This window comes from Ambystoma mexicanum, chromosome 7p (genome assembly GCF_040938575.1).
Source record: "Ambystoma mexicanum isolate Mex_15411 chromosome 7p, UKY_AmexF1_1, whole genome shotgun sequence".
NCBI classification, from domain to species: domain Eukaryota; kingdom Metazoa; phylum Chordata; class Amphibia; order Caudata; family Ambystomatidae; genus Ambystoma; species Ambystoma mexicanum.
Window position 1 is genome coordinate 452,184,072 of NC_090939.1, and position 12,110 is coordinate 452,196,181.

General features: G+C 45.1%; 1 protein-coding gene across 1 annotated transcript in view; it reads right to left on the reverse strand.

Moving 5' to 3' along the window:
* Positions 1 to 12,110, reverse strand: part of MPC2 (mitochondrial pyruvate carrier 2) — a 157,273-nt gene that overhangs the window by 37,017 nt on the left and 108,146 nt on the right. Inside the window, exon 4 of the mRNA XM_069636470.1 lies at positions 4,012 to 4,123. Within this exon, the coding sequence (XP_069492571.1) occupies positions 4,012 to 4,123 (112 nt within the window). The remainder of the gene's footprint in view (positions 1 to 4,011; positions 4,124 to 12,110) is intronic.

The following is a 12,110-nucleotide window of genomic DNA, read 5'->3' on the forward strand; positions in this document are numbered from 1 at the left end:
TGTTGAACTCATCAGTGGATGGATGGAAAGATTGGTGTAATCGAAAGTAAGTCCAAAATATGCTCCTGCACATCTGCAGTGAGTCTACTGCATGCATTCAGGCCCAGTGCCTCATGTCAGCCAGAACAAACATAACTCACTAGCAGTGTATCTGGTGGAGGGACGACTCCAGCCAATCTTGCGACACTTGCCAAGCTTCACCCAAGCCTGCTTTAAAAGAGAACACGAGTGTGGGGGCCCTTTATTGAGAACCAACATGGTCAAATACCCTGTTCTATAAAATGTCTTCCGCTCAGGAGAGTCCAACACACGTTTTAGCTCACTGGACGTTTCACAGAGAAGAAATATCCACTTTCATTTGAGTCTGCCCACCCACAAGGCCAGTTCAGCACTGAAATTCTAGGCAATTTTCCTCTTAAGGAAATTACCAACAGCAACCCCAGACACAGGTTTCAGTGTAGTTAGGCCTCCTCAGTGAGGTGAAGCCGAGCCCCTCAAAAGGACAGTGAGCAAGGGTCCACGTCTGGATTATCCTGGGATACCAACGGTGAAACGTGGTTGTAGACCCTACTGAATGGGAGAAACCCGCTAGAAAAGGATATTTGAAATGTTCTCAGTAGAGGGGCACCCACACCCTTGCTTAATGTGCTGCAAAAGAGGATTGCAATTCCAGAGAGATATCCAAGGCAAAGTCACCAATTTTATGCCACAGATGCAGATTCATGGCTGCTAGATGCGTGCCAAATTTGCATGCCCCAAATGGAATGCTGCATTAGAACTATAGCTTACCTCCCCAAGACTTCTCAGCAAGGAACACAGGAGATTAGAAGTACAATTGACAAAGGACACACTCCCAGCGAAGTAGGGTTCAGCATATAGGAAATCGGCTCCTACAGAGGAATGGGACTGTGGATTAGCAGACGAGGACAAACCGCCCCAAGCTACTTGGGACCATACATGACTCCAATTTCCTATTCAGGTCTGAAACTAATGCTGCTTTTGGCAGTCCTTGTTGCTACTGACAATTCTGAAGGCAAATAAGCTTGACAATCTGTCCGACTGTATGGGGAGGACCTCAGCCAAAAAGCCACTTCCTGATGTACCTCAGGAAAAGGAATGCCAAGGAAGGATGCAATTGCAGACATGTTGTAAATTAAAGGAAACTCCTCATTTGTATTGTACTCGGGGGCCAGAGGCTTCTCATTCTGCAAGATGCCCGAGCCAGCCGGGCTATAGATAGGCAGAGGGGAATTTGGGGGGATGGGGTGGGTGGCAATGGGGTAGGGGCGAAGGGGGAACCATCCACTGCAGAGTAATCAGTGGAGGATCCACAGTCCGGTTTACTGAGGTCTGAGTGATTAACTTGTATACAGTCTACTGCTGTAGTGACTACTGGTGGAGCCGGAGCAAGTGGCATGAAAGTGGCTCTGTGAGTACCAATCTGAGGAGGTGCGGGCCCGACTTTCTTAATAAAGGTTCTTCAACAGCCCAGTCCACTAAAAAGACTCCAGGACACATAAATCCACCCAAAAAGAATCTCTGCAAGCTTGGATGATGCCCTGAGCTTGCTCAGCGGTAGAGGCTGTCAGAGTACAGGCGAATATGCTGGAATCAAGGATCTGAACACCACAAGCAGGTTAATCACTCCAGGCAGACCGTGCACCATAGCGTGTGCCGGGACATTCTTTAACGCTGGGTGTAAAACAGGGACTTTGGAATGTCGGGGGGGGGGGTAAGCACCTTTGGGATGCTCAGGTACTGGTGTCCCCTAGAACCCAACGCCATTGGGGGGGTGGGGGGGGTGGAGAGGCTCATGCAGTGTCGGACTCATTCTCTCATCAGCACCAGTCGTAGCAGAGGGCCTTAGGACCTTACCACTATGGCAAGTGATGCCCGCAGCAGGATCTTTAAGACCCTTCCCAGCCAAGGAATTTGCAGGTAAGACCCCACCACCCCCCACAACTCCCTCTGCTGGGGTTTCCTAGCAAGGCTCATGAAGATGAGCCAGACTCAGACTCAATTATCTCATCAGCAACATCAGCCGTTTGCTTGGCTGCCATTTTGATTGGCCTGGGAAGACTCGGGACATGTATGAAACACCTGTCCAGCGAAGAGCACTTGAGGGCAGGTTCCTTAGAACCCTCAGCAGTCTTCCCTGTAACGGCTTGAGGCCTCCAGTGAAAACTTGGTAGGCTTCATGCCCTCAGAATATACTGCTGCTGGGAGTACCTTCATAGGCAGGTATCCCCCTTAGGCCGAGCCACAGTGTCAGGTCCCCGAGCCCCCCACTGACCCCCTCTCTCCCCCCCAGCATCCCTACACAAGTACTGGTGATATACTGGAGGGTCTTTGTGCTATGTTTAGAGATGCCCGCAACAGATCCTTAAGCCCTTCCCAGCCAAGGCTCTGGAGGGAATAAAAACCCCCCTGCAGGGGTGTCCTAGAGAAAAGAAGTGAATTTACCATTGCAGACTTTGCTTTCTAATTGGTAATCTCCTGAAGCTGCATGGATAACAAACCTCCCTGTAGCTCTGAAACATGTTTTTGTTATGGCTTTGGAGGTTGAGTGCACTACAAGTGTCCCACCAGTGGTTGGCCCGAAGGAAGAGTGCATGCAAGTCAGACACCAGAAAGGGTCTTTTGCAGGTTGAGGCATCTAGAAAAACAAACTGGCACCGACAAACACAAAACACCTGAACTTTCTGGGGTCCTCAGCTTCAGACCTGGAGGCTCGCTTCGGTGTCCAGGATCAGAAGTTGATACCTAGGGTTGGGCATGGATGTAGACTGCAGGAGACAAATCTGGCAAGATGGTCGTGAAGGTGGGGGGCAACTATCATGACGGCCTGAAAATTCTCCCATGACTGATGGAGGTTAAAAAAGTGACAGTCATCTGCATTATTCTTCACAGCCAGCAGCCCTCTGGTTTGGAGAGCTGACCCTGGAACTTGACAGTTCTAGACATTATAGTTAGTTATGAACATTTGATGGTTTCTTAAATGAAAGACCCTATCAGATCTGCCCAGAGCCATGTGGATGTTTTCTGTACTTATTTCGATTGCCCTCATCACCTTTATGACAAATATCCTCCTCGGTTCTTACTTGTGATGGTCTTAATTTGTGTTTTAACACAGTAAACATTGCTTCGTTTGTGCACATTTTGTTTGGAGTCCTTTGGGAAAACCCTTCCTGATACAGTGCCTGGTCCCAATTGGTTTATAGTCACATATGGGAGAAAAAATAAATTGCCCTCTAGGTGCAAGTAAGCGACAACTGCAGCAAGAACTTTAACACACAAGGTTTAAGATTTAAACCTGGGGGGGATAAAGTAGTCTTCTACTGGTTAGGGATGATCCTCCAGACAACAAAACCCTTGAACAGAGTTCTTACATGGACTGGTTCACACAGCAATTAGTGCAGGACACGTTTCATGGCCTTTTCATTACTGAAGCACTTCAAACAATTTCATGAACAAAGTAAAACATTTCCAAATCATGGATTCCAATTCTTTTTAAGGCTTTAACAAAAACATCCCGTTAAAAGCTCCCCGCATAATTGATTAACGGTTACATTCTTCACTTGCTATAGTGTGCCTTCCGTACCGTATAGCTCGATAAAATTAATTGTATGAAAACCTATAATAATTCTTTTCATTACAAGATCCTAAGTAGCATTTCACAAGATTACCCAAGCATGTGGTTTCACTCAGCTCTACAGATAAAAGGAGCTGAATTGATTGAGAGGTAGCAGCCAAAGTGAAATACTTCTCCAGCACAGATCCATCTATTTGGATTGGTCTACTATCACTATTCATTTGTTTTGAACTCTTTAGGGCTTAATAAGACAACCCAGAATTATTCATAACCCCACTATGCAAAAAATTAGCAATTAGCGTCTGATCAATGTAACTGCATTTCAGATACCACATGAAGCATTTTTTGCAACTCGCGTCGATAAATTGATCTATATGGATGGAAAACATACTAACACAAATACTTAGTTATTCTCTTACCGCCATATCCTAAAAAGCTGTGAACTCCCTGCACATCCAACAAAGAAGTTCACAGAAAATAGAAACCAGCTTTTGGGAATAATGACGAGCGAGTACCGTGACCAAATGAGACCTGTTGAAGGAAGAAAAAAAAAAAGCAGTTATTATGCAAGATCTGAAAAATGACTTAAGTACTATTTTCCATTATATTCTGTTGTAAAACTTTATGCAAGTGGTGCGAATGATGAACAAATGTAACAAACCCGTTTAGTCCGTAAAAGTGGAAAAGACAGTTGGGGCTAGGAGCATGTTTTTGAAGATGAATGGTAGAGCATAAAGGCAATGGGGAGGAATCGCAGATCAGCGGTTGAAAAACAGTCTATCGTGGCTTGGATTGTTTTTCTTGCAGAATGAAAAGAGCATAAAGTATACTTGCTCGAAGGCAGGAGAAGGAGAGTGACCAAAGGATTCCCATTCTGAAAGTAATTTGCCGGGAACAGTATTTGCAGAGTTGGTTTGCTGCTGGATTCTCATTGTGAGTGATCCCTTGGTGGAGGAGAGGATGGCAGAGCAATGTAACTAATTGGAATATTCTTCAGCACAGATGGCTCTACCTTCAGCAGTCTACTCTGCACGTCTTGCACACTAGAAGCAAACGGGACAGTGCACCACGAAATCAGCTTGTATTGGACCACTGCAGCATACACTGTCCAATGTTCTTACAGCGAATACTGGCATGTAATGAGAGAAGCTGGGTTACTATACGGTTTGAACAAAGGATGAATCACATTAGGAAAGTCAAATGGGATTAAATATCAACCTTTACCAGTATTCATAAGAGCAGATTTAACTTTAGAAGCATCCACTAGAAGGAGGGAGCAAAATAAAAGCAGGTGAGCTGCTTAATAGCCAAAGGGAAATCTTTCAATCTGGACTAGGAGGGAAAGAAGGGTCTTGATGCAGGTGGCAATTTTTGTATACGTTTCCCTAGAAATGTATAAATTTCGTTCCAGTGAAACAAAATAGAACCTTGTACACGAAGAAATTAACAATTGACTGAACACAACATATGCACTAGATAGATTGGCTGTAGAAACAAAAATCTACACCCTCGTATTAGGACTGTGTGCAATTACCTAGCTTTCACCTAGACCCCAGCAATCTGTTTTCCCTTTCTTTTTTGCAAGTATTATACTACACACTTTTTGTTGCAAGTATTTGCCTGTTTTTAATGCGTTAATGTGACAGTCACAGCACTTGCCTGTAGGGATGCGCATAATTGTGCTCCTACCCTGACATAACTGCACAAAATATTCCAAATAAAAATCAGACTTGGATGTATATTTTTGGGGAAAGATTTTTGCAGTTTGATTCAATGGTGACAGTAATCATCATCTCAAAAAGTGCCCTTCCTAAAATGTGCTCTGTACCCATCAGCAATCGCTGGGCAAACATTTGCAGTACTACCTAGAACTGCAAAAGTTGAAAGCCCGGATCTGGAGGGATGACGGAAGTCGCAGAGACACCCACCTGTGTAGTAAGTAACTCAAAGGCACGAAAACCAAAGTAACAATGGAATACACCTTGTTGCATAGCCTGAAAAGATGTACTTCACGTAAAACCTTATTCAACTCATAAGTGGCTTAATTTAATACATTTTACTTTATTAGGAATATGCATAGTGCCTTTTTTACCATTGGTTTGATCTCAAAGCTCTGCGGGTTGAACGCCCTTGGGTACCGTAGTCCAGATCAGTGGAGAAAGTAGGGTAGTAGATAGCACTGGATGCACTCTGTGTGCATGCAGTGTAGTTTACTTGGTGTGTAACTGCATTCGAATGCTAGCCGTAGTGCTGTGGTTGTGTGAGATCAGTACAATGAGTGCAGCAAGGCAGAGTTCACCTTGGTATCTGCGTTCTGGCGAGGTTGGAGCTTGCCTGTGAGATGTGTGGAGCTAGGCCGATGATTTTTCATGGGATATACCTGCGTTCTTAAGGCTGTTGAGGTGTACATGGAGGCGCAAAGGTATGGGTGCAGCTAAACCAATTGATTGAGGGGTATAGTTGCATTCTATGGTTTGTTGGCGTAGAGGAGAGAGTGAGCATTTTCATGTTCAAGTGTCTCTGTGGATTGGAGGGAGATTCCAGTTCCTGATCTTCCATTACCTGCTTGGGTGACCATATCCATTTTAGTGGTTCAGAGCCATAGTTCCGAGACATTGGGATTTATTGCGAGTTTGGTGTTAACTCAGATGTAAATCTGCTTAATTACTATAAACTGGTAGTGCATTTATGGAGTCAAAAGGACTCCATGCGGATATTTGGAGTAATAACGACCAGCTGCATTACCGCACTGTAAATCTGGCAATTGCTGTCAGTAAAGTGGTAGATTCACCTTCAGATTTTTGCTCTACTTTACCGCCAGAGTTTTAGTTTGGTGGTGCAGAAAACCAGCAGTAATTCCGTTACCACCACTTTTTTCTTTTTAACACACCGCCTAACTATTCTCAGCCTAGTGTGGAGTTTATTTTGATTATCGGGCTTCAGAGTGTCTTCCCCTGCTTGGCATTGTAATCGGTGTGGAGTTGTCAGATTTCAAAACTATATTGGGCTAAGCGATTGCAGGTCGTGTCTCAATGGGTCTGCAATTGTTTATTGGATGGCATCTTCGAATTCTGCAGCATCATCCAGTTCAGTTCTATCGGACGTACGAGTACATTGTAGATAGGATGACTAGTGCTCAGTGAACTCTGATGCAAAGTACATTACTTGTGTTAGTGAAAAGTTCCAAAGAGATGCAAAAAAAGTTAATGTGCCAGGTAAAGCTGCTCAGGTGCCATTGGGTAAGATTTTCCTAATGGTGATAAATCTTCCAGACCTGTGTCAACCCCAGGAACTTTTGCTTTGACTTGGTGATTATTTTCACTTGTCCGTAGGTGAGTGGGAATCTCCCTCCTCCCCCCCCCTACTCCTCACTTAGTCTTTTACTCTTTATGGGTGACATTTTTATGTCTCTGCCGAGTGTGCGATTAGTTCTCTATAACCTTTGGGCTTAGACTAGGTTGCCCCTTTGGGCTTCCCTATTTAAATTCGCTTATCTGTTGGGTGAGCTACTGTTCAAGATGTAAAGTGGCATTCCCATCCCTTTTACATTATATAGTGAGCCAGCACTCACCTTATGTCGAGTGCTGGGGAGATGCAATGTATCCCCTTTCTCACTTACCTGGTAACAATTTTGTTACAATTCCAAGTTTACTTGAATGGCTTGTGGCAGCGGGTTTTTCCAAGTTTACTTGAATGGCTTGTGGCAGCGGGTTTTTCCAAGTTTACTTGAATGGCTTGTGGCAGCGGGTTTACCTTAACAATGTTTAGTCATTACTCGCAGGTTGTCAAATCAGCCGCGGTAATGCACAGGGGGTCACCCCTCTGTTAGAATGGTGGGCTCCTTCATTTTCACCATGTTTAAGTATCTTTGTTCTTTCTTAGGTCTTCTTCTGATGTCCCAGGCTGGAAAGATCTTGGGTGAAATTTTGTCTTCGGCGTGAGTCCTTGGCATTCCCTGCCAAGGATCCAGAGTGTCCGAAGGAGTCCAAAACTCTGCATCCCATAGCCTTTCAGCTTGCCTGAAAGAACTGGTTTGTTCCTACTGGGGAGCTGGCTGTCCTGATTGCACAGCCAGCCACCCCTTTCTGTAAACTGCAGGGAGAGTTTGCAGAAGTTGTGCTGTAGTTCCTGATAAAGACTGATTCTGGGAGCTGCTGAGAAGTCGACTACTGGAGATTGAATCTGTAGAGGAAAATTAAGTAAAGACGGCTATAACCATTTGCAGCGACCGGAGAGCCTGCTGTGTAACCGGAGCCTGATCTAACTCTTCCTTCCAACCGACCTGGGATCCCCGAAAACAATGACTCCTACCCAACCCAGAGGCTGACGAGACCCACTAGTCGCAAGACCACCTGCAAAATAAGCCAACTAATTTAGGAGTGGACCAGCTTAACCGCTAAGGCTGCATCAGCATTCTTATTTAACCAGTTGACATATGGATTAAGCAGTTCGAATTTTAAGTCTTTTATTCTGGGCGGGGCACAGATTCACACAACTTTGGCAATCAGAGGCAGAGAGGTCAGATGGGGCGGACATGCCATTAGGTCTCTGCTAAAGGCACTGATGTGCCTTTATCAGTAAGAAAGTAACATGTTTAAGTGCTGGGGTTTTCTTTGCAATAAAAATAAAACAGAATGGAAAAAGAAAAAAAAAAAAAGAATACGATTAAAGAGAACAGGAGTGCACAAGGGAATCGCCCTGTAAACCAAATCAATACAAAAGGAAGTTTTACAAAGCTTACCTTTCTGCCATATAAACAGAATGGATCAAGCACCAAAATAATGCCCGGGGGTCCCATTTCACAGTCCCTTAGTAGTCCTGGGGCTGCCATCGTGACCCGAGGTAAGCAGTCACAGGCACAGAATTGTGACCCAACGGTAAACTAGGATCTTTAGGGGTTGTGTACACTTTCGGCAGTTGCCACCCCTTGCTTCTATCCAAACACCTAAGCAGCCTCACTAGTGAATAGAGTAACAATTGGGAACACTACATCCTAGCCTCAATGTCACCGGGAAGTTCATCACTGGGTGTGGGAATAAAAGCACAAGTGGCTAGGGAAGGTGTAGCGCTAGCAGTGTCTGAAGGCTCTGCTTGATAGAAGAAACAATGCCAAACATGGACGTTCCCCAGCGCCTCAGGCCTGGCTTTCTTATGCAGGGAAGAGGATTTCATGCTCCGTCTCCATCAGAAGGAGCATGTGGCTTGGTCGAAGTGCACCAGGGGCTACTGTCTGGCCCTTTAGGATCTGTGGCACAGTAGGCCCCTTGAGTTAAGAGCATCCCAAGATTGGGGATTGTGGTGGGGTATAAGGGTAGCCCTTAGATAGGTTTGGCTTATCTGATTATATCTCGCTTCGGAGTGGTAGTAATTGGGCATTAAAAGGTAGGAATTGGGCACATCACAAAAATGATTCAAATAAAATTTCACAGAAGACCTACAAACATAACAGGATAGATGTGTTGCTTTCACACACATTAACTGCGCCACAAGTTATTGGCTTGATTTCAAATTTCATGATTTATTATTCAAGAGTTATATCCAAAGGAGAGCCCTTTTTTACATTTGACACGCGTTTCGGCTTCACAAGATCAGTTTTCAAATCAGGGCATATATTCCATTCACACTTTCTACTATGCTACAGAGATTTTTTAAAAAAAGAAAACACGCAGGTTCCATGGTGGTAAACTAAGCTAACAGGTCTCAATGCACGACTACCGACATCTCATAACAAAAAAATGCTCAGATTTTAATGGCTGTGCAAAACGGTCATAACTGGTCAGGCACTGAAGAGAAAGTAGATTGGCAAAAAAATTCACAAAATGCACCACAGGTCAAACAGATTTTTTGTATTGAAACACCTGATCAACCTATAAAATGAGGTTGTCAGACCATTCTTAAATTTGTTTGGCTTTCAAGTGCACAATAGACTCGAAGAACCTCAAAGTGCTGGCTACAGAGAATGGAAAGAGTTCAACTAAACTGGTTAGGAAACGTGCCAATACCCTGCATGTCTTCATGACAGTTGTCTTACTGCTGATACATCGGTACCATGGAAGACAGGGAAAATAACAGACAAGACACAGAAACAAGTGCCTTAGCCCAGAGAGAGAACAAGTAAAACAGTTTGGGCTTTTGTGTGGGCATGGCAAAGGCACTTGCCAAATGCCTAATTATACACAAGCCAAAAATGTTGGCTTTGCCAATGCTTTTTTAAACAGGACACAGAGTCCTAAATCGAGTGGCTGAAGGCAGACCTGGTAAGATTTTTATTACGTAGGTTTACAACTCCAATTAAGTCATTAACTCTCCGAAGACATCTAGCAAGCACTAAGAGTGGTAAGGCTGGATTAAAGAGATTTCAAATAGTTCCCACAAGGTGTTTTGGGCAGGGAGGGGCAGGAATTGGGTGGGAATGGCCATAGGGATTAGACTGGCCATGGGCAGTCAATGGGTGGGCAAATAACCAAACAATAGCTACAGGCTGTGTGTCCCCTACTCATACACCATTCCTCCCGAATGTAATAGTTTCTTTTTTTTTTTATTTTTATCGGTTTATTACAAACCTTTAAAATGTTTACAAACGAACAAACAGCACTGTACTTCATCAAGAGAGAAATGTCCGTTGACAATCCCTTAACAGTCCCTTAGCAATCACTTAGCAATACCCCTCCAAGATCGCCGACAACAATACAAGACATTGTCATCCTTGAACATCAACCGACAGTGCGTTCAGTCGATTTTCAATCAACATCAGAAATCGGGTTAATGGTAATATCAGCTTCCTGTCACATCCTTGAAACATAGAAGCCCACCACTCATCCGCACAACGGGAGGGGTAATTTGCTCCCCAAGGCCCCAGATGAAATGTCCTTTCAGAGCGAAGTTTAGTGCAAAATAGCACCAAGTGCTTTAGTGTTTCCCTGTCTTTAGTGCATATTCTACACTTCAAGGATGCAACTTTATTTGCTCGCCAAGACGCCAGCCGTTCACTAGTTTTAAATGCATTCAGCCGCATCAGCATGAACGCTCTTCGGGCCTGTGGGCCTGGAAATAATTCAATGTAACGTTGTAAGATGTTGAAAGGCCTTATCTCGAGCGGGGCGTCCATCATGGCCGCTGTAGTGCGTCGAGTACAAGTTTGTTCCCAGTCCGCACGCCAGATTTTTAATTTAGCAGCGTTCGGGTCGTTATGCAGCTGATCCATGGTGATTCCATGAATACTTAGGATCTCTTCGCATCTTTTCGACCATAATGATAACATACTGTTATATGCCGGTGAAGGGTCGTGAAAGATGTCAAATTGTGGAATGTGCTCTCGCTGGCGCGATTTTCGAAATAATAGTTTCAGCTAATAGCCTAAACGAAAAGAATAACAGGGCTACATAAAGCCTCTGGAGGCATACCCGTGACCCCAGACTTCAACAAAAGTAGCTTACCTGTGTGGAAGTGAACAAGGAAAAAAAAAACAAGGTAAAAAAAAAAGGCAAATAGTGGGAGGCCACGAGGGAGCGCAGGCAACATGTTTGCCCGAGAGCCGAGCTCCGTCCCCCGCCTTGTAAGAAAGGAGGAGTCATAGTGACTAGCAACATCTGATGCCTGCCCGAAACGACTTCCCAAACATCGGTTAGGGAGAATTCTCATTTCTGTGATAATTCCCTTCTACCTTACAGACCCCCAGCTCTTTTGCTGGACTTTAGGACTCCTATCCTGGAGTGAGCCCTTTTTCGCGCACCCATGTATTTTTATTTGATTTGGACTCCGTTTCTTTTGGTTTTAGTCTGGACAAACTCACATCTTTTTATATTGCGACAGCACCCTCACTGCAGTGTCAGAGAAGTCCTTTGGATTTTCTCAAAGGTTTAAATACCTTCTCTTGGGGGCGTGGCTAACTAGCCATGGCGTAGGACATCTTTCCTGAACAGCTTCTGGTGATCCGTGATTGATCCGTGTAAACACACGCTAAATGCAGCCTGGAAACCCTGTAATCAAAGAGAAGAGCGTCAGAAGGTGGAATGCAGGGAACCTGAAAGCTACAAGAGCGTGGTGTCAAGGGATCCAGAGATATTTCAGTTTGGGTGCTGCGGTATAACACGAGCAAAAGGAACAAGATGGCGGACCCGGAATTCAGAGGGCCCATCTGCAACATTGTATAAGGCAAGAAGCTTCAAAGCGCATCGCGCTTCGGGCGCACTGAGGGGATACAGACACTGAGGCAAACGGGTCGCGCTCGCAGCATCAGGATCAATCTGTGGACAATTGCGGCGCACCCCTGGAGGACGGGTGCCTCGGGGGAAAGCGGCTGCAGGAGTCTGACAAGGACCAGAGACCCGGCCTTGGAGGGGGTGCAGTGAAGAAACCCCCCGCTGTGGGCGCCTGCACGGAGGTGAGCGCTGGGACAGAAACCTTGGGGCCGACGAAATACGGGTGGCCGGAATCTACATGTATACGCCCGCAGCCAGAAAACAGGAGCAGTGCTGCAGAGCGCAGAGAGGCTGCCTGCCAGACTGAAGCGGGAGGC